Below are 24,318 nucleotides of genomic sequence, written 5' to 3'. Positions count from 1 at the left end.
CCGCCAAATTCGTTTTTAACGATCAAAAGTTTATTGGAAAATTTTGGAACTTTGTTTATTCAAGTCCTAAAAAGGTATTAAATTGTGTATGTCCCAATTAATATATTCGCTGATTTCGCGTGTTTGTGTAACCGATCGATCTTGTGATGTATGAATAATTATATAAGATAATTTTTCTCATTGGTCAGTCATATTGATTTAAATAAGTCTAAACCTAATAGTATAATATACACCGTATTACATTTATGAACATGTGATAAAACTTAGCTGATTGTGAGCTTGATTTATTCTAAATATTAGAGTTTAGTTCTTAAATATAAGCGCCACAGTCACTGACGGTGACATCAGAAAGGGAAGTAAGCACATTCAACCGTGTGCAGATGTAGATTACTCTTACTGCATGTATGTACGTACATACATAAGATATCGAACCCAAAAAGAGAGAAGCATCATCTTTCAATTTTTAATAACATTGTCATATACTAAGTTTTATAAATTTGTTTGTAAATTTAAACATTGCAATTATTTTTTTATATGTATTATTACATGCATTTTAGCGTTCAAGTAACATTCTTATCACAATCATTAATTAATAAAGTTAATATTTTATATATTGAAATCCTGTATCGGCTTTTATTGACAATGTTATTTACACTAATTAAATGTATTCATAAAATTTATAATTAATATATTTTATAACATATGTTTAATATAATAAAATAAAATAGCTTGGTTAAATTTTACTAAATGATTCTAAGAAAGTAAATTCTAAAACAAATGTTTTTCCTTATTAGGGATGAGATTAATATCCTATAAATAGGTTCAAATCTGATTAGTTTTGAACTCTCTATGATTACTTCAAAAAATAAAAGTAATACTTCCAAGTAGACTCAAACCTAAATTAAATATACTCGAATCTTTTATAAATACTTTATAAAAAATGTTATCTTTCGTTAAATTAACAATCATTCTTAGAGTTCAAGTATTACTTAAAAAAAATTCAATTCTGTAATAAAAAATATTTATAAGTATTTATAAGGTAACTGTCCTCTATATGTCATACTTAAGCTTTGCGATTTTTTATTTTAATTTTTTACTGATAGCAAAATGAAAAATTAATGGACAGATTCAAAGTAAAAAACATTTCTAAATATTAATTAAAAAGATAATTTCAAATATTTATATGAATGCAATAAAGAATTTTAGAAAGAGTAACATTTGGGTCAAATTAGGCACATATATATTCAATGGCTTAATTATATGTTTTTCTCCTTTCCACAAAAAGAGTGTTAAAAACAATAAATAATAAAAAGATATTTATGTTACATTTAATGTTATATTAATAAATTTACAAGTGTATTAATATATTAACATATTGACATATAAAAATATACAAAGAAGTATTTTCGTCAATAATCTATTAAGTAAATAATTGTCTTTTCTTAACTTTTCCCCTTAAAAACTTATAAATCGCATAGATATACAACATAATAGATGGATTAAAATTACTGATCTGAAGTAATAAAAATACTAAGAAAACATTACAATTGATATGTATGTATTCATTATTGATTTATGTCATATTGGTTCTACCTTACAAAGGTTTATTTTTGTTATAAGACAAAATATGTAAGACAAAAATATAAATTAAATACAGCGTTGTAAAGTATAAATATAAAGTTACAATAATATGAACTGCGGAAATTAATAAACGTCACTTGATAGTTAGGTTAGGTTAGGATGCAGTAACTCTCTCATGAAATATTAGATCATGAAAAACACAATCAAGAAAATTCTAATTTTGACCTCACTGTCAACAATAAAATACATAAACCAAGCAGTCAACTATTGCAAACAAGTTACGTTGATAACCTGTACAACATATTAGCATTATTTATTTAATTCATCGTATAACTACTTAAAAACAGCAAATAGGCTACATTAGGTACTAGACCATACAGAGCATAGTTATTTATATTTTGAACCTTGTACTCATTTGTAAGATTCGAAACTAAATAGTCTGGATCAATTACTTCATAAAAACAATGTATGAAATATTATTTCTTCTGAGTATTGCTCGAATTCTAGAAAATAAAGCTTGGTTACTGAATCTAACTCAAATTTTTATATACATATTAAATTTTATCCGATTTCTACTTATTATTAGTGTACAGAAAAATAAACCTACACCTAATTCTTTCTAGAGTAGTTCGTTTTACTCACTGGAGAAATTTACCCAGGATGAAAAAAAAATGAAAGAGATCACAATGATGGCCACAACGATGATGAGAAATAGTAACGATAAGAGAAAAAAAACAAGAAAGAATGGCCAATAGTCGAATCATACAGCTTATCCTGAGATTCTCGATTGGCTATCGCCAAGGAGAGTGGGGTATTACAGAATTATAAGAGTGGGGTATTATAGAATTTATAGGGTAGGGGGTTGTTGAATGAATAGCGGGACGCTCAACCTTTCGACGCACTCGGTCGCATCCGCCCCGACAGACAGCCGGCAAACCGCGCGGCCGTACAGTCTGAGTGTGTACGTGAAGAAACCGCCCCGTAACTGCTTCGATCCAAAGAGTTTACGTCAAGGAAGTGGAGGAGCAAAACGAGCGAACAAACGATACGACGTGTTGGGGTACGTTCTCTTTCAAATGTCTAAAAACCAAAAATTTTCTTAAGATACATTACACTCAGAGCGAAAAATGTTCTCATAAAATGCGATATGAAACTTGACAAATCCTGTCACAGCAAGTCGACTTTACAACTTTATTATATTTAAGAGAGTGTTAAGATATTAATTTCAAAATATTAAAACATTTTAGTGTTTTAAAGAATAAGTCCAGAATAAGTTAATATTTTATTTAATAAAATTAAAGTTAGTGCCTTATAAAATTAATTTAATTACATTAAAAGTTACATAAATATGAAAATAACTGAATTAAAAGTTACGTTAAGAGTAAATTAATTTAAAAGTTAATTTTGAAAAACATTATTTATATTAAGTTAGAAAGTCGTACTTATTTAAAGTTAGATTACTCTAAATAATTATAATACCGATTGTAAAATAAATCTAATATTTATAAATTAATATAAAATAGGAAATAATTATTGCTTTTATAATATAAAATGTATTTTTTATAAACTTTTTTTTCCTTTACATGGATAAATTTTTATAACTTAGGAAATAGTTAAAATTTATATATGTATATTTAAAAAATGAACAGTTAAAGTGTTAAAAACTCATTTAAAAATAACTTAAAAATAATTAACTTAAAAGTTAATTTTTTGACTTCATTATTTTAACATTCTTTAACTTTTATAACTTTTTAGTTTTCGTTTCTACTCAACTTGTTTAAATCTAGAGACCAATTAAAATTAAAATATTTTTAAGTATTTATAAAATAGATAGAAATAAAATATTTTGATATCTTAAAATTAAACACTTCTTTTTTTAAATGAATATTGCCTATATAAAATTTTTTATGTTCTATGTTACTACTCAGAAAAATCGTCTAAATGTGTAGTGATATCGCGATGAAGAAAAGAAAGCGTCGAGATGGAACATCGTGTATACCTCATTACAGCCGCATGTACTGCAAATCCAAACGTAAAAAATGCTTCATATATAATTTAGTTTTCTGTATAAAAATTAAGTACCGCACAAAAAATAAAGTTACACATTTAAACGTAGTTTACCACATTTTACTCTTTATACAGAAAACTACATTACATACGTGAATAAAGCAATTTTTACATACTTGAATTTACAATGTATTTATTAAAAAAAAAAAATATTTAATTTTAAGATAATAAAATATTTTACTTCCGTTTTCGTTTTTTAAACACTTAAAAATGTTTTAGCTTTAAATGATGTTTAGATTTAAAACACTAAAACGTTTAAATCTTTAGCAGCTTTAAACGTTTTGGTGTTTTAAATCTAAACATAGTTTAAAATTAAAATAGCTTTAAATATTTAAAAAACAGACAGAGAAATAAAACATTTTAATATCTTAAAATTAAACACTTCATTTTTTAGCGTTTTCATTACCATCGCGAAAACTTTTGCGTGTCCGCAAATGTCCCGGATATCTCGAAGTATCTCTCGACTTTTCTATTCCGCCTGGACGTAACATGGAAGAATAACACTCGCTCGTTCCTCCGCAGACTCGTCACAGATCGTGTCGCACGAATGCGTGTGTGTATAACGAGTAGCGTTACGCTAAAATTAGAAAGAATGTTATATAAATAGTATCAGCGATTGTAGAAATTTCGTGGGAGAGAAGAACGTAAACAGCATACCCGCTTGTTGACAAGATCGGACCATTGCGGTGACGATTAACGTTTGTCGAGTGACAAACGGGCCCGCGAGTTCCCGCTCGCTTGCTGTGATACATCTCGAACAAACACAAGAGGGATGCACGATAGTAAAAAGACTTTCTTACACTTCAACATTTTTCTGGCACAAACACTTGTCTCGAAACAAATTTCTATGGATGATTGTTATGATACATTGGCTAAAACTGTGCCGCGGGTAATGTTTCACAGATGACAGTTCTTCAATGATGCGTTTGTCATCTATGTGTTTAAAATATTGGAAACAAAATTCTTAGAGAAAAAATGAACAAGCCACAATGAGTATTCCATTTCTATCCAAAGTAAACGAAAAGATATTCGTACGAACAGATGTATAAATAAATGCGAATAGACATATTAATGAGACATTTTAATGAAACTGCCTACTTTCACTAATGTAGATTAACTTTAATCCTTAAACACACAAGTGGGTCAGAGAGACCCCATATGCAGTTTCATGCTGTGTGAAAATAGAATGAGATAGGAGGTTTGGATCAGAGGGTAAAGAAGAAAGTTTGAAATCTCTTTCGATTGATCAACCTTATTGGTCAACTAGAATTCGAACGGCAGGGCAGTTTTATTAAGGTCTGTGGGATCACTATTGTGTTTGAGTGCAACTTTTTTGTGAGTAATCTTATAAAAAAAAAAAACCGGACAAAACACTTTCAAACAGGTCCGTTCGCGTTTGTTACTCACACATACTTTGTCTAAAGTTAAAATACAATATTCTATGGAAATGAGGGCTTCTACGCGAGATATATTACAAAACACATTGTCAATTTTAGAATTAATCAAACACCTTGAGTTAATCATAAAAAATACCTTATTCGCCTTCTTACATAAGTATATTTTTTAATAGGACAATAATACAATTTTTTTTGAATGTATGACTCTTTAGGTTTAAACCGCCGTATTGTAAAATCCTTAAAGGTTTTTTGCTGCAAAGATATAATCATTTTTAAAACAGTGGATTTTTAGACAATTAAAAGTACCTCATATTCTTTTTGCTACATAATTATACTTTTTAAAAGGAATGACAATGCCATAATTTTTTTTGAAAGTATAACTTTTTAGCTTTAAAACGACGTATTTTAGAGTCCTTAAAAGTTTTATGTTGCAAAAATATGATTTTTTAAAGAAAAAGTGGATTTTTTAACAATTATTCACTTTTGCTCAATGGTTTTTCCTTTATAATATCACAATAATTTTTCAGCAATGCTAATTAGCCACATTTCTGAAATTCTAAACTTTTATTTAAAAAAAAAAAAAAAAAAAAGTTAAAAATATTATTCGGAACCAAATTATAGCTTCTCGAAGTTGAAAGTCTTCCAGACCAGAAAATGTGTTTACGTATTTTACGGAATCTGTGTGTTTAAGGGTTAATCTCGGTTTAATGTGCTTATTACACAGAAAAAAATTAGTATCAAATCAACAACCATTATTTTGCATAGATGTAAATGTAAAATCTTTAAAAAATTTGATAAATTGATTTCAGCAAAATATTATCTATTTATTTTATAATATTATATTTTATAATAATATTGTAATAATTATCAAACAACATTTGATGATATTATTAAAAAAATTCTAATCTTGGTTTGAAATTACTTGAAGAGATTATATATTCTATGTTATTTTTAATATGTTTTTATCTCAATCTATGAAAATCATTATTGATTATTAAGGTGATCTATGATGATATCATTATAGATTATAACATGATTTATGATATTAATTATTTTTCTTAATAAAACTACAAAATTTCTTTACATACTTAAGAAAACTATGTCTGTTAAAAATATCAGCTTGAAATTTCGAAAATAAAATTATTCTCAAAATAGAAATATTCTTTTCTTCCATGTATCAGATTTTCTATGTAGATTTACTAAGTTGTAAAATCCTTTTCAAAAACAATTAGTACGATAATTTTTCGCAATATACAATTTTTTATGTAAAATTTTATTTATAAATTCTATCAGTGACTACTACTAATGGAGTTAAGCTTTGATGAAATAAAAATATTAATAGCTAAAAATAATAATTATTGCACGTCAACAGATTAAAAAAGAGGCTACAAATAGGCCAAAGAAAATGAAACGGAAAACGGCTTAATGGATTTTGATAAAATTTGTAAGGAAGGTTCCTATCTAAGGTAAAAATCTAAGGTAAAAGAAGAAAAATGACGATGATAATTTGGCTTAGATGCTATACTGCCTGAGTAATACCGTTCGGAACTGGGCTCCTATAATAACGTATTATTGCTGCTGGATTTGATTACAACTTATTTTGATATCGTCAATAAAGTAATCAATGGTCTGGATAAATCAAACGGCGACAACGATACCACTTATGATCCATATTTTATGCGGTAAATTAATGTCGATTAATAACTTCTATACATTATTATAAATTTATTTATAATAGTATATAGAAGTTATTAATCGGCATGTAAAGACATAGGGCTGTCTTTAAGGAATTATCTCGATCTCTTTGCAGTTCACTGACTGAAAACAATATTTGCATTGCTAGATGTTATCACACAAGAGTTTCCTAAATTGCTCGAAGCTAATAGATTCACAAGCTGTTTGAATTCAACAGTAATGTATTACCTTAGGTAGAGGCCTAGTTCTGGACGTCATTATTCAAAAACTATGGTACTTGCGCCACATTGCCATAATCATTTTTCTTCTTTCATCCTAGACAACCTTTCTTGTCACTAAAATATATTAAGCTATTTTTTATTTCGTTTTTTCGATCTAATTTGTGACCTTCTTTGAAAACAATAATAACATGAATAACATGTTGTGTATAAAACAAGATAATTTATCAATAGATTAATTCAACATTTTATAAAAAATTTTACACAAAAAAGTTGATATTACAAAAAATCATCGTATCAATTTTTTCTCAAAAAAGTTGTAAAACTTAAAAAGCCTATTTTAAAATACTTTTAAATGCTAAATTTTGTTCACCGATGTTTCATTAAACTAAAACTACTTCAAAATAAAGCAAAAATATTGAAAAAATTTTCTATTTTGTTATTTTCTATCTGATAAATTTTCCTAATAATTTTCTTAATATTTTTTTTTAATTTCTTGACGTAAGCAAATTATATCTGTTTAAGATTATCAATTCTTGACAATTTTTTATTTTCTATCAAATATAATATTTTTTCCACTTAATTCATGAAAATTATTACTGAATTAAGATAAATACAGTTTAGTTGGTAAAACTATACAAAATTTCTTCATATAAAAAGAAATATATTTTTTTGTACTATTTTTTTCTGTGTATTTTTTCTAGTTCTAAGAATTAAAAATGTCATATTTTATTTTTAAACTTTATAGTTCAAATGGATAAAATACAATTTTGTTTGTCGAATTCTCGCGAGAATAATTTCAGAAATTTAATTGTAATCATAAAATTTAAATACATGACATTTTATAAAATATAAAATATAAAATATTTGTGTCTTATAGATTATAAAATGCATTTCAATATTTTTCTTTTTTTCAGAAGATAAAACTACACGAATAACACATCTTGTTGGCGTTACTACACGACGATAATTTAAAATTAATCAGAATACGCGCGTATCGAAATAAGAATGGAAACGATCTCAAGATTACTCCTGATGTTGATACCGAACGCGTTGTGGGTGATAACCAGCTATGCGGCACCTCTATTAGATACGAAGGACACTTGGAGTAGAGATGTTTTCCCACCTGTAATTAAGACGTGTTCCGACGGACAATGTTGGGAATTGCTACCAATATCGGAAACATACGGCAACATCGTACCAAAAAAAGACGGCGACATTTCCAGGTACACATGCATATGATAGGTTTGTTTTTTTTGCGCTAGATTGTACAGGAACTTCGCTTCTCGTTTTCACTAACTTTCAAACATATATCTACTTATTTCACTCTTTTTAAGTATACACTAGCTCAAAAAGTTCAGGAACAGAAAACAAATCTTACGTATATAATTTTCTTCTTTATTTCTGATTATGTGTGATTTACGTATGTAATATCCCTACAAAATCTTTTTTTAAAAAAAAGAACAAATATAAAATTTATATAAAAAAGTGACATATAATCTTTCAAAATTCTTAATAAAAACCCTTTTTTAAAAAAGTATCGTATATTAGTCTAACTATCTTATATTAAAAACATGTTTTTAAATTAAACTGTTCCCAAAAAAGATTAGATCATACAATTAGATATTTCAGTAGACATAAAAAAACACAACAGCATTTTCCTCTAAACCCACGTAAACTTTTTTAAAACATGTATATCAAAGTGAAAAAAAAACCTGGCGTGCCCGAGTCGTATTAAATATAAATACCTATATAAGACGTAATATAAAGAGACTAAAATCAAATTCAAAGTAGGAAGAGCTTTTATATAAATATTAATTTAATATATAAGATAATTTCAAATATTTACATAGATGCAGTGAAAATTCTTAGAAAAAGTGGCATTTGTTGTATTGGATACATAAGAACTCAATACATATATATTTTCCTCTTTTTCACATAAAATATTAAAAAAATAGATAATAAATTAATTCAACATTACATTTATTAGTTTATAAGTTTGTTAATACATCTATTGTCATGTTTATTAATATATTAACATGTAAGAGTACACAAAGAATTATTTTCGTCAATCATCCATTAAAAAACAATTGACTTATCTTAACCTTTCCTCTTTAAAACCTTATATTGTCTTTAGTTAATTCTTGACGAATGTTATTTAAAATCTTTGTTTCAACAAAACTGCTACGTTATAATGTATCATATTAGCGCAATTATTCAAAATTTTCGTCAATTCGTGATGCCATTATATAATAATATTCGCACAATGTGCCTATTGGGAAATATAAATGTCGTAGTATGATGTAATAATGTAAAATATTATTTCATATCAATGGAAATGTAATTATGTGTCAAAGAATTTCACATTTTTATCAACACATTTTTCATTAAGTATTGCCGAGTTGTATGACACGTATGTACATATATCTGTTCTCTGAAGTTGGCTATCTTATGAATTATTGACATCTCGTGATTTTTGACAATTAATTATAATTATCTTTAATATTTTGTAATATTTTTATATGATTATGACATGTACAATGCATATACAAATTTATATTTAAATATGATTCAATCAATAAAGCATGTCAATATCATCGTAATTACATCAATGTAACAAGTTTACAAAAGTGCAAGAGTACCCACTGTCATTGTTCCGTCACTAAGCGCGCAATCTTTAGACTACCTGATTCACCTACTGTTAATACTTCTCATTTAAAAAGTATTATAACCTCGACATTTTCGTATTAGAATTTTTATATTATTTATACGCAAAGAATACGTTATTAAAATTTTAATTACGGATTGCGAGACACTCTATGTATACACACACACACACACACACACACACACACACGCACACGCACACGCACACACACACACACACACACACACACACACACACACACACACACACACACACACACACATAATTTCCACAGTTTATATATACACACACACGCACACGCACACGCACACATATTTATAGAGAGGGGAAGAGAGTATTATGGCTGCTGTCGACAATATGGTTACCCCTATTATTTCCGTTATTAGGTGACGTATTCTAACAATTGCTTATGGAGTTATTCGTTTAGTAGCCTGCCGTTTTTAAGTGATGCTAATATGCCAATACACAATGACTAACAATTGTTATAAGGCATTTTTACTTTTGAGCAATTCTAAACATTTTCAAACAGTTTTAACCTTTAATTACATACATTTCCGCATTATTCTTAAACTTGAGTGTATTATCACACAAATGTACATACACTTGAATGTTTTTTTGTTATTTAACTTTTTATTCGGACGTATACATTTCAAATTATACAAAGTTAAAACAATAACATAGAATTTTAAAGTATTTGAAAGTCCTTAAAAGTTTTTTGTTACGGAGATATGATTTTTTAAAAGAAAAGTGGATTTTTGAATAATTTCCCATTTTTGCTTAATGGTTTTTTTTTATAACTTTGCAGTAAATTATTTTTCGGCAATGCCGATTGTGCAGTCACACTCCTGAGATTTTGAACTTTTGTTTAAAAAAAAATCGTAGAAAAATATTGATTGTAATCAAAGTTATAGCTTCTCAAAGTTGAAAAAGTCTCCCAGACCCAAAAATGTGTTTCCGTATTTTACAGGATCGGTGTGTTTAAGGGTTAAGCATTCTGGACGTGTATAATAATTATAAATAAATAGTTTGGTCATTGTTTTTTGATAGAACTGTTATGAAAGTGATAGGGACTGAGAACTGTGATTTTATTCTTGTATAAAGCCAGAACTATCGATAGTGACGCTAGCATATTACATTCCAGCGTGTAAAATGCATTTCATAATGATAAAACATTTAATGATTAAACATTGTAAAAAAATATTGATTGTGATCAAAGTTATAGCTTCTCAAAGTTGGAAGTCTCCCAGACCCGAAAATGACAATACTAATATAGCATAAAGGCACATAACAAAGTGGTTGTGAGCAAACTATCTTTATTCCTTCTATTTTTTCTAACTGCTGCGGCGTACATTCCCCCGCGGCGTAAATACCGACTTTACCTTACCGGAACAGTAAAATATCTCGAAAACTAAGCATTTTAGAAAAAAGTGTTTCAAATAAAAGTTGTAGGTATCAAAAGATCTATTTAATAATATTATCAATTTGACCTTGAATGGCGTCGCCAAGGTCAGATCGAAATAACATTAACTTTTTTAAATGGAACTATTTTTAATTCTAGAATCTAATAGCTAGTATCAAAACCTTTCCAAAACTCTACAAGAAATTTTATTTTTGTTGAGTACTTTCCGAATTGTGAGACTTGAAAGCTATAGTGTACTGTAACTTTCAAGCGTCATAACTCAAAAAGTATTTAATGAAAAATAACTTCTGATTGAAATTTATAGGGTTACAGTAGTATCACACAATGTACACATAATATCAAAAATGCCCATTTTGTCATCCCTGGGGAGGGGCGGAGAAGGGGGAGGGGGCAAAAAAATCTTAAATGCAATGTGGAGTCGTGTGAAATCAATTTCACAATATGGGGGCACTGAAATAAATGTCAACCGTATTCGTGATCCAAACTTTAAGCAAAAACCTGGAAACAAAGAACTGAGAGCTTGTGTGCTATCGATAAACTGCAGTATCAAGGTTTTGGAAATAATTCATGCTTTGATTTATCAGTTGACCGATTAAGCGAGCACGGATTATCAGAGGGTGGATGCCGCTCCTTGAATTACGCGAACCGCGACAATTACTCTCGATGCGCATTGCAAGTACGAGACAAGTTGATTTCAATCTTAGATCGTATCCAAGTTCTATTCCATTTTTGCTTCTCGAGTTAATTTGTTGAACATTTATTACTGTATCACGTAATTTTTTTCTTCGGTGTCTTTTCAATAACTTTTATTTTTAATGTTATGTGTAGATTGTGTGAGACTATTGTAACCCTATAAATTTCAATCAGAAGTTATTTTTCATTAAGTACTTTCCGAGTTATGGCGCTTGAAAGTTACAGTACACTGTAGCTTTCAAGCTACACAATTCGAAAAGTACTCAACAAAAATAAAATTTCTTGTAGAGTTTTGGAAAGATCTTGACACCAGCTATTAGATTCTGGAATCAAAAATAGGGTGTTCCATTTAAAAAAGTTAATGTGATTTCGATCTGACCTTGGCAACGCCATCCAAGGTAAAACTAATAATATTACTAAATATATCTTTTGAAACCCTACAACTTTTATCTGAAACACTTTTTTTCTAAAATGCTTAGTTTTCGAGATATTTTCCGGTACTTTTCCCCCACGTTGCGTGCGTGCGTGCGTGCGTGTGTGTATACAGGGTGATTCAGAACGACCCATGTGTCCCTGTAAAGACGTATTCTTGAATAAATTCTGAGACGATTTTTCCTGTACGAAAATTTTGTCCGACGCTTACTTTTTAAATAATAAAAGGATAAAGTTAGCGAATCACGGGCCGTGTACACATGGTAGACAAAGGCGCCGCAACTCACCGTCTGACACGAGTAAGCGTCCGCGTCGGACGGTGAGTTGCGGCGCCTTTGTCTACCATGTGTACACGGCCCGTGATTCGCTAACTTTATCCTCTTATTATGCAAAAAGTAAACGTCGGACAAAATTTTCATACAGGAAAAATCGTCTCAAAATTTATTCAAGAACACGTCTTTACAGGGACACATAGGTCGTTCTGAATCACCCTGTATATACACACAAAGTGTCAGAAAACTAAAACTTATGCTCTCGTGGATTGATAGAACAAGTCATACTGACAAGGAAACAGGGAAGTGTCCGCCTCAGATTAAAACGAGCTTTTAATATGTTGTAGTACAGTTAAAAATAAAGAACACGTATTTTTTTATACGTGCCCATACGCGCTTTAAGGGGGTGAAACATCCCTTTAAAGAAAATCGTTTTTTTTCTTTCGAAGCGTATACCGTCGAAGCTATAAGAGATAAAAAAAATATTTTAAATAAAAGTTGAATGGCTCAAAGAGTAATTAATAACAGCGAAAAAAATTTTTTTTTAATTTTTTGAATACTTTCTCCCACCACTTACCTATTTTTTTCAAAATTTTTATTTTTTTATAAGTAAAATAAAGTTTATTTTATTACGAATTCAACGGTATATGGTAAAGTTACGATACAACATTCCCATTTTCTAAAAATAATTAAAAACCTCTCTATACGCACGGTACGCGCACCCGTCCGCGCGTTCGTGCGCTATGGAAGTGACTCCCTCCGATTTCGATGTGCCTTTAATATGTTGTACAGATTAAAATAAGGGACACGTATTTTTTTACACGTGCCCTAATACACTTTTAAGGGTGAAACACCTCTTTGAAGAAAATCGGGTTTTTTCTTTCAAAGCATGTATCGTCGAAATTATAAGAAATAGAGAAAAATGTTCTCAATGAAAGTTGAATGCATGTTTTTCTCGCCTAAGATGACAAAAACATTTCGAGGACAGTCTGTGTCTAACATAAAAACGCAGACATCAAGAAAAACATTTACTACAAAATAAAACGATACTACACTGAAGAATAACAACAATTACGGTGTTGTAAGACATTAATTTCTTGTTTAGAAAATAATATGTAATTAATATAAGTTAAACATTTATTTACTGGTCTACATGATTCGACTAGAATATTTGTTCTCTTCAAGATTTTACAGATAAGGAAACTTGGATTACAAAAAATTATTACTCACATATTCCATACTTTCACTATCTAACGCCAGCTCATCAACTAACAACAAGAGAACTAACATAAAACTAATTAAAAAATTAGTTAGAAATTTTATCTTTTATACTGCATTTATACAATTCAATTAATGTATTTATTAAATTCGATTAGTATAGAAGCATGCATAACCACGCTACTGGCGCGTGCACTTTGGGTCATTTCCTATCTTAAAATAGAATGTTTACGTCTCGGCAGTATTGACATGTATAGATTCAAAAGTTCACGTATGTAAGGAAGTATTTTTTCTATCTCTTATAGTTTCGACGGTATACGCTTCGAAAGAAAAAAAACAAATTTCTTCAAAGGGGTGTTTCACCCCCTTAAAGTGCGTATGGGCACGTATAAAAAAATACGTGTCCCTTATTTTTATTTGTACTACAACATATTAAAAGCTCGTTTTAATCTGAGGCGGACACTTCCCTGTGTTTCCTTGTGAGAAGAAAAGTCATTTACCATTTTTCATTATTCGCAATAGTTATCAAAATAAAAATTAGTAAAGTTTGTCAAATAAGCGCGTATTTTTTCTACCCACCGCACGCAAAGACCGCCCGTCCATCGCCAAATCATAGACAGCCGCGACAGGCGGGGCGGTGAGAAGGGAGAAGTAGCAATGGCTGCCTTAGCAGCTTCAACGCGGCTGCCATGGTTTGGCGACGATAGGCAGTTCCCGCGTGCGGTGGGTAGGGAATATATGTGTTCATTTGACTAACTTTACTAATTTTTATTTCGATAACTATTGCGAATAATAAAAAATGGTAAAGGACTTTTCTTCTCAGTATTAGAGTAGAGTCCTATATAAAGAGAGAAGCGACATTGATGTCCGAAGCTCTGATTGGTAATCTGATTGATACTTGATTGGCTAAGCGAGCAGCCATATTGTGAACACAGCTGTTGCAGAATGATACGAATGGTGTTTGATGACGTTAGAGCGGTCCCAAAATGGCGGTGGAGAACTCAATTGGATACTGAAGGTTGTGGTGAGGGTTCGATGTCGCTTCTCTCTTTATATAGGACTCTACTCAGTATGACTTGCTTTATCAACCCACGAGAGCATAAGTTTTAGTTTTCTGAAACCTTATGTGTGTGTGTGTGTGTGTGTGTGTGTGTGTGTGTGTGTGTGTGTGTGTGTGTGTGTGTGTTTGTGTGTGTATTGAAACTTAAACGATTACATTCGTCAGAGTATTATTTGACAGATTCTAGACTCAAAGTAATGAAATACTTATTACTTAGGGCATGATTTATAAAAATCTAATGCACTGCATAATCGGTGGAAGAAAAAAAGTGGTTGTAATATGGCTATAGAAAGTCATAACTTTTTCACAAAATATTAAATCGTGAAAAACGATAAAGAAAATTGTGACTTCTTGTCTATTCTATGTAAAAAAATGCACAGAGTTTCAAAATTATAAAGAACAATAATTTGTAAGCAAAAAAAATGGTAGGTTTTTTTATGAAAACATTATGTAATCTTATGTGTTTTGATGAGAGTCCCATTCCTTGTCAAAATTTTCTCTAAAAAGATGTTTCTAACGAAAGAAATATAATTTTCAATGTAAAATAAAATTTTTTGCATCATTACAACGCGTAAGAATATTATACGGTATCGGCAGTGCAAAGTTACAGAGACAACTAGCAATGTAACAGCGAGCGCTCACGTATACTACCAGGCCTCACAGTTCATCGACGTATGTCTATCGAAAGGATGGCGCTGATTGGATTAGCTTTACTTATTACTTACTGCTTTATTAAGCACTATCGAAAAAAATAGTTCAGAACTTTTTGACTAAATTTTTAGTAAGGAATAACACTATATAATTAGTAAGCGCTTTTTAAGATACCCCCTGTATTATATATATTTGTTAATAAATTACTTAATTATTTTCTAAAAATAAGATTTTAAAAAATATCCTCTGTACGTATATTTTTTGTATTCACTGCTATATGCTTTCCAAATTTCATAAATTCTTTTTACAATAAATGGAAACTAGGCATCATCGATTACTACAAATATTTTTTTCTAGTTAATCCACGACTAAAAGTCGTGGTCAAGTTTCGATCTTACGATTACTTATTGATAAGTTAGATGTGGTGTTATCACCACCTTTCATTAATGTAAGTTCAAGCATGTTGGTGCCTATCTTGCAAATATATTCTCGATGGTTTGCCATTGCTAAGAAGGGACATGTCACAATTGTCTGGAACCGATTTGATTCTTCTTGAAATATGTTATTAAACACAAAAATCTAACAAACACGTATTTTTTTTGCAGAAAAATCTTATATTTAGTGCAAAATCTTATATTTAGGGGATAAAATATCCTTTTGGAAAAAACGGTATTTCTCTTTCGAGGCAAATATCGAACTTTTTCTTTATAACTTTAAAGTACTCTTCAAACTGTACAATTTTTGTTAAAAATTTTTTCTACCATTTATATTTTGTATCTTTTATGAGCTTTCTGCAATAAACTATTAATCAATGGCATAAGTTGTAAGCTACAAGAATTAACCAATCACAGTCAAATGTGAAGAAAATATTCGACTGTGATTGATCAATTCTTACAGCTTACGACTTATGACACCAACTAATGGCTTATTGTAGAAAGCTGATTATATTTTCGACGATATTTGCCCCAAAAGAGAAATATTGTTTTATTTAAAGGGGTGTTTTACCCCCTAAACATGAGATTCCGCATGTATAAAAAAATACTCGCCTCTTAAAGTTTTGTGTTTAACAACATATTTTAAGAATCAAATCGACGTCGGACAATGACATGTCCCAGATCCCAAAATGTTGTAAAAAGTAGTAATCAATTAAAAATCTAATAAGTTCTGAGTGAATTTGATCCCAAATCTTTGGCACAGAGAATAAATACGCAGCTCTTATGTCAATATTACCAAATTAATTTGAAAATATACAGAGTGTAAGTAAAAAAACATACATGAAGTATACCACGAGTACGGGAGTAGCCACTATTCTCCCGTCTCTGCTTTCCGGCCACAGATCACGGCCACTGATCCGCAAACTTTAATACTATATAACTGCGAACAGAAAACTCAGATCCAAAAATGACTCGACACTTTTCAACTGGAATTCTTGTCCTATATCTCATGATACTCTATATTATATACTTTTTTTTAGTTACACCCTGTATATTAAAAATATGGTTATTTTTAATTGATCAATATGAATATTAAAGACCATGACTAACCAACAAAGATAACCAAAAATAACAATTAAAAATAAAACCAAAGTACAAAAACTATTATTGGCATAAAAACCATGTAAAAACCAATTTTGTAACTAATTGTTATAAACAAATTATTAAAAATTGACTGTAAGAAAACTGCACCAATCAATTCTACGGAAAAAAGTACTAAAGAAAAATATATAATGTTTTTTAAATTATTATTTTAGGAAAACAAATAATAAACTATATAAATTATTAAAATCCGTTCCTGCCAAACTAGCAAAGACAATAAAAAAATAATAATTGGAAACAAATCAGGAGCGCAAAAAATCAGTAACATAAAAAGTACGTTGAAAAAACAAATTGTTAATTGTTATAAACAAATTATTTAATAATTGACATTGCAAGAAAATTAATTGCGTCAATCGATTTTACTCGACAAATTATTAAAGAATACAGTGCGACTGTATTTAAATAAATCAATTACATACAAATAACATTGTGTTGTCTGCTCGCTATCTGACCTTTTATTGTTATGATTTGCTTTTGCTATGTCGAGCTAGATATAAAATTTGTTTAAACATATACAGGTTGTTAGAAAAATAGGGTCACATATTTTGATAGCAAGTAGTATTGATCAAAACAAAAAGAAAAGGTCTAATTAACATGGGTCCTGAAACTAATATCTTCAAAGATACAAGCTATTTTATTATTTGAGCTCTTTGTCATTTTCTTATTAGGCGGGTCATCCTTAGAATGTAATGAACAAAGGAGTAGAGAAGAGTGGTGTACAATGGGGATATCTTTTTTCTAGGTGCCTTAAAAAATAAAAAATAAACAAAAAGAGATAAAAAAAATAATTTTTATTTTAATATAAAATGTAATCATTAATCTTCTATAAAAAAAACTGAAATAAAGAAACTAAATGTATGTACATATGATAACAAAATAAAAACTCTTTTTTTTACAAAAAACAAAAAATTTTAATGCGATTGAGACGATTAATCTCGTACTGACGAACTCTCGTATAGCAACAGTAGTAAACACTCTTTTGTTTACTAGGGCTGCTCACATTCGTCAAGGCCTACGCAATGTCGTTTGACTTGTAGTATCTATTGCAAATGTAAATATCAGGAGACATTCTAAAGATGACACGACTAATAAGAAAATGACAAAGAGCTCGAATAACAAAATAGCTTGTATCTTTGAAGATATTAGTTTTAGGACCCATGTTAATAAAACCTTTTCTTTTTGTTTTGATCAATACTACTTGCTATCAAAATATGTGACCCTTTTTTTCTGACACCCTGTATAACTTTTTCTTAAACGTTATTTTATATAAAAAAGAACTGTGAACCGTACATTTATTAAAATTTGTTCCTGCCCATAGCCAGACAAGCAAAGATAGCTAAAACATAGCCAATATAAGTAGAAATAGAATCGAAGCGCAAAAAATTATTATTAATTCTATTGACATAGAAAGCGCATTGTGCACAAAAACTAACACGGAACAAATTCCAACAAGTGGCTTTGATTAACGGCAACATTCACAAGCACAACGCCGTTTAATGCTATCATTGTTAGTATTCAAGCTACAAGATACAACAGTTGAGGCAAATATGTGTACTAACTTGAAGTCGGATTTTTAAAGAAAATGAGAAAAAAACGTCTATGTAAAAGTTTTATCGAGTTTGATGCAAAATTAAACGAAAACACGTTGTTCTTGAAGAGCAATATGTTCTTATTTTTTGCTTTTCTTTACTTATTTTGTTTTAAATTTTGCTTTTTGCTCAAATTCTAACAATGATAACGTAATGTGCCAAACGATTGTGAAAGTTGTCGCTAGCCAGTGCCACTTGTTGAAATATATTACCTGTACTGGTAGACGCGCTCATACAAAAGTTTAGTCTTTTTTAAACTTATCTTGTATATTCATTCTCTAAATCCCATAGAGCGAAATATCATTCTAAAATCAAAATTGAGCTTATGCAAATATTCGAGCGATTTGGTGGAAAAAATCACTTTTATAATTCACTCCTATTATAGGAATAAATTTTTATTCTATAAAGTGATAAATCATTTAAATAATTACACAAATTTAATTTTCACTCATCTAGAGTGCCGTTTCGTTCTACGAGAACGAAAAAGTGAATACATATTGATATTCATGCTGATTAATTAAAATCATTGTACATGTTTGATAGTCGATAACGCCGGGTTTCTACTGGAAAAAGAACATCTCGCAAGACAATTAATTGTCTTGATATTATGTAATTAATCATTGAATATCTTTGCTTGACAGATTGCAATCTCAGCACTACATTGCAGACCCGGTATCCGAATTCACGTTAAAATCATGGAGGGATCATACATTGGAAGAGCCGGGACGAGAAATTCGAGCTTCTTTGCCAACAAATAAACAAATGCCTATTAAAATCACCAAAAAAGATGTATTCGTGTCCCGTAGCTGGCGAGCAGGCGGCATGCCTTTCTCCGTTTTGTACATGAATCCGCATACTTCAAGATCAAATCATGCTGTCGCAACAACATTGAGTAAGTATATGTTAAGAAAGATATTAAAAAAATTCTTCAGCTTAAAAAAGTGGAGATAAGTTATATGAATTTTCATTCGCATATACACGGAAAACAGTATCAAATATTAGTATCAAACTAATTAAAACTAATATATTCTATTTAACAATCATTGTGATATATAAGTAAGAAATAACATTCTATAAATAAATATATGAAACAATGATAATCTTCATATATGTATAAATAATTTTTTTAAAAACTGATCTTAAAAATCAAAAATATTACATTTTTATTTGAATAACAATCAAGATAATCACGCGCATCATGCGTGAAACCGAACACACCTAAAATGTATTCTAATGGAAATATAATTAAGCAATAATGACAAAAAATTGAATCTTTTTTACATAATTGCAATGCGGAAATTAGTTGTGCTGTAAATAAACAAAATTTATTTATTTACAATACAATTAAACTTAAAATCGCAATAAAATTTTGCATAAATTATCTTAAATATTTAAAGTGCTTATACAAAATGTTTTTGTCATTACTTTTAAATTTTGATATTATAATAAAAAATAATAACGAAGTAAATAAACTATAAAAATATATTGATTAATAAAAATAGATTGTTAAACACAACTTTTACGATTATTATCGTATTATTTAAAATATAACAAATATTTGTAAAAATGAGTGTAATATTTTCTTAATGTAAAAAAAAGAACAAGTTTTTTGACATGTTTATAAAATATAATAAATGTACATATACATTAACAGCGTCTCATCGACAAGATTCGAGCACAACGCCCGAGGGTTTGACGTTCGCGGAACATTCTAATTCACGTGTCAGTTCACGAAATGGCCAATCAACTGTGCAACCAAGGAAACAATATTGGACTATACCGCAGCTGTTTATATCATACGGGTGGGGATCTTTTGGAAAATAAAAATGAGTTAGAAGATTATAATACTGAAGATATGACGGTCAATATCGTCGAGAAAAAATGAGACGTACAGTGAGAAAGAGAAAGATGAGAAAAATTAATCTTCGCAATATAAGTAGCCAACAAACGCAAAACAATTGTCAGTTTATGTTGCAACTGCAATTAATTCATTCTAATGTTTAAGATGGTAATTTACACCTCTTTCTATTTTTTTATTGTAATAAATTTTTCATTTAAATAAATAAACGCGTAAAGTATATGATAGCGCTAAAAAACTATAGAACATCCATGTTATAAGTTGAGAAAAACATTTTTGTTCCTCGCATATACAAAAGAAAATAAATATTTGCCTCACCATTCATCTCCTTCATTGCCTTGATGAAGTCTTGCGGATCCTTGAAGGACACAAATCCAAAGCCTTTAGTTTTGTTTGTCCGTTTATCCCTGACCACTTTCGCCTTTTGAAAACTAGGATATTTTCCGAACACCCTTACCAACATTTCGTCGGTGACGTCATTCCCCAGATCTCCACAAAATATCCTAAAATCGTCTGTACAATATAAATGACATTATTATAATTTCTTACATTAGTAATAGGCATCTTATTATAATTTCATTTATATTTATAAATATATAACAATATTTATATTGAAATAACTATATAAATTTATAATTAAATAGTAATTATAATTATAATTATATTTATAATATAAATATATAAGATACTTGCGCCGAATAAGGTCCAGTGCTAAATAGGCCCACTTTTAAATTTAACATACAAAAACGCGCTTTATGTTTGAAATATATGCTTAAAAGATATGTGATAGGAAGTAGATAAAAAGGGACTAGGAAATTAATACCGATAGCAATACGTTTATTCAGTGCAATAAAAGCTTATAACAGAGTGGGTAAATCAGCCGTTATTTATAAAAATTTGTTGTAAATTTAATAAGTATACATTATTTTATGATTTATTAAAACATATAATATTATTTAACTTTCTAACTATAGAAAAAAAAACAAATATATACATTGATTATAGACAAAATTAAAAATAATTGTGATGTTTTACAGTAAAATAGATCTTAAAGGATTTCGTATTTGTAATTAATAATTATTTTAACAGTGAGTTGGAAAATAAAGTTTACTTTCTTTATTTACTTACGTTATTTTCAATTTATTTTTAATTCGGGTCTTATTAAAAGCACAAGAATTTAATAAGGCCCAATATCAGAGTTTAAAAAAAATTTCTTTTTTGTTTATTAAAAAATGTTTTATATAGAAAATAATTTTATTTTAACGAGTAGTTGAAATAAATTTTATTCTCATTTAGTTTATTTCAATATCTTTGTAAATAAAATTTATAAAAAATAAAATAAGTTAGGTGGGCCTTATTCGGCTCAGGTACCTTAATTATTTATACTCTGTAGTTATAGTTACACACATATTTATTATAATTTATTATAATTATGTTTATAGATCTAAATTAGGGCACTTGGATAAAGGTAATCGTCACCAACCTTCGTCCCATTCTAACAAAGAAGGATCTTCCCAGGTTTGACCGCCGGCCGTCCTTATAATCTTCTTATTTTTCTTCCCTTTACCCTTAGGATGACTCTCCTCTGCACTAGCATTAGCCATAATGGAACTTGCTTTCCCCTGGCTGATAGCTAATTCAGCTGCAGTGCTAACACCTTTGACCTTTGGCTTCTTTTTACCCTCATCTTCAGGAATCTTTGTATTGATAATTTGCTCGATAATTTCTGGATGGATCATCGGCGCTGACGTGGAATCGTATGTCTTTGGTGTCGCGCTTAAACATGGATCCACCATATTTGACATATATGGATTACTTATTTGTGCCGGTGAAGAATATGTCGTAATGGGAACTGTACCTGTAACAATTGTCAAACAAGCTCGAATTGTATTACTCTTTGATATAATACAAGAGATACATATTAAAGAAGAAAAGTTGATTACTTGACTAGATTTTTCAATTTGATTAAATTTCTTTGGGGGGCTCAAATATTTATATATTTATACATTTAACTTATTATTAAATATATAAAATATTTAAACTACACGATAAATACAAAAATTCATGCTCATGTCCAATAGATGTTATTAGAAGAATATGCTAGCCTCATTGATTGTTATGTGTATGTATTGCAAATTTATAAAAAAAATATCATATTTAATGATCATTTAAGCAAAAGACTTGTGTTTTAATTACAAACAAAATTGTAAAAAAAATTTTTTTAATGAACTAAGAAAAATTGCATATTATGCTTTATAAATTTCAAAGATGTATAATAACTGGAACTAGTGTAAAAATATTCAAGATGTCTATTAAAGTTGGTTTATAATAGCCGTTACCGTAAAAAATCAGCCAATCATAATCGATTATTTTTTTATAAGTCGACTATGATTAGCCAATTTCTTACGGTTACGACTATTATAAACCAACCTTTAGGATCATGCATCAAAAATTCTAACTATTAAGAAATAATTTGCAAAATTTAAACATAGCGTATACCATCTTAATCAATCACCCTTTGGCCGACTTGGCATAGATGATAATATTGTACACAATTTAATGCAAAATAATTCACGAATTTCAATAAAAAAGATTGAGATATTCAGTATTGACAGATCAACCGCATTTCGGTATATAAAAAAAGATATACAATTAGATACACCGCTTAATATATGGATGCAAAGCAAACAAGTTGAATCGAGTTTCTGCAGCTGTTTCTTTATTAAACTGATTAAATTAAAGAGTTTTTTAATCAACTTGTGGCTAGTGATGAAAAATGGATCCTTTACAACAATGTTCGAAAATGCACTTGAAAACTAGCAAATGAGCATGTAGAATCCATAGCAAAAACCAGTTTGCATCCTGAGAAGGTGATGCTTTCTATTTGGTGAAAGTGCAAAGGAATAATTTATTTTGAGCTGCTTCCTATTGGCCAAACGACTAATTTTGACAAGTACTGTCAACAATTAGACAATTTAAAGATAGTAATCTAGGAGTAGCTTCTAATTTTAATCAATCGTAAGTAAATCATTTTTCATCACAACAATATGAGCACCACACAATGCAAAACATACTTTGTGCAAATTAAAAAAACTGAAATGGGATTGATATTGATGATACAATATCAAAAGAATATGATGAATATGATATAATTATCATACCCATCATATTTTTATAATACTTTATCATTGAGTCATCACTTATTTCAATCATTGTAAAAGGACTTTAATGAAGAAAAATTTGCATCTTTAGAAATTGTCAAGCACCATATTTTTTCCTTCAACGCAAGTTTGAGGTCGTCTTATAATCGAAGTGTTATATCGGTATGTTATTAGAATGTTAAAAAAAGATTACAAAAAATGACAGCGATTATATTATTGACTAATAAAAAAAATTTTACATTTAATTTTTCAAGCCAAATTACTGCTTGAATTTTAATAATAAATTAAACCCAAACTTTTGCAATCACTTAATACTTCATGAACTTAAGTTAAAATATTTCAACTTTAATTCAAGCATTTACATAATTAATTTCAGATTAAGTATTTATTTAGTTGAGTTAAAATAAGTGCACTCAAGTTAAAATATTTGAACTGCAATTTAAGAATTTATATATTTAAAATTGACTTTTTTACCAATAGATTCAAATTGTTCTCAATAAATATCAGTCATGAATCCCGTTTTATACATTAAGTTCAACATTTATAATTCGAACTCCACAAACTACTAACTTTTATATTTTTCTCTGTTTGACATGCTTGTTTCAAGGTAATGCAAGTTTTAATGTAACTTCTTTTTATAACTTTGACACAACTGCTCTATTTATTTGTATATTTTATATTTATTTCAATGTATGGATCTTAATTTATTTACTATCAATATTACAAATTATTAATACTGTGGA

General features: G+C 29.0%; 2 protein-coding genes across 10 annotated transcripts in view; one reads left to right on the top strand and one right to left on the bottom strand.

Moving 5' to 3' along the window:
- Positions 1 to 24,318, bottom strand: part of LOC105198110 (RNA-binding protein 42) — a 46,140-nt gene that overhangs the window by 19,157 nt on the left and 2,665 nt on the right. For 7 of the 9 annotated variants that reach the window (XR_005574455.1, XR_005574456.1, XM_039447711.1 and 4 more), the window contains exons 3-4: positions 21,898 to 22,272; positions 20,733 to 20,927 (exon numbers count right to left, since the gene is read on the bottom strand). Coding sequence is in view for 7 of the 9 variants with exons in the window: in XM_039447711.1 (XP_039303645.1) it covers positions 20,733 to 20,927; positions 21,898 to 22,272 (570 nt within the window). In the remaining 2 variants the exon portion in view is untranslated. Of the gene's footprint in view, positions 1 to 19,259; positions 19,431 to 20,113; positions 20,367 to 20,732; positions 20,928 to 21,897; positions 22,273 to 24,318 lie in introns of those variants that run through there. The other 2 variants (XM_026141415.2, XM_026141412.2) reach the window with 2 other exon arrangements.
- On the top strand, positions 2,037 to 19,648 carry LOC120357450. The gene is made up of 3 exons (XM_039447713.1): positions 2,037 to 2,641; positions 7,876 to 8,184; positions 19,198 to 19,648. Exons 2-3 carry the CDS (start codon positions 7,967 to 7,969, stop codon positions 19,505 to 19,507), a joined length of 528 nt encoding a protein of 175 aa, XP_039303647.1. The 5' UTR covers positions 2,037 to 2,641; positions 7,876 to 7,966; the 3' UTR covers positions 19,508 to 19,648.

Source organism: Solenopsis invicta, chromosome 4, assembly GCF_016802725.1.
Source record: "Solenopsis invicta isolate M01_SB chromosome 4, UNIL_Sinv_3.0, whole genome shotgun sequence".
NCBI lineage: Eukaryota > Metazoa > Arthropoda > Insecta > Hymenoptera > Formicidae > Solenopsis > Solenopsis invicta.
This window is presented reverse-complemented; position numbering and strand designations above follow the sequence as displayed.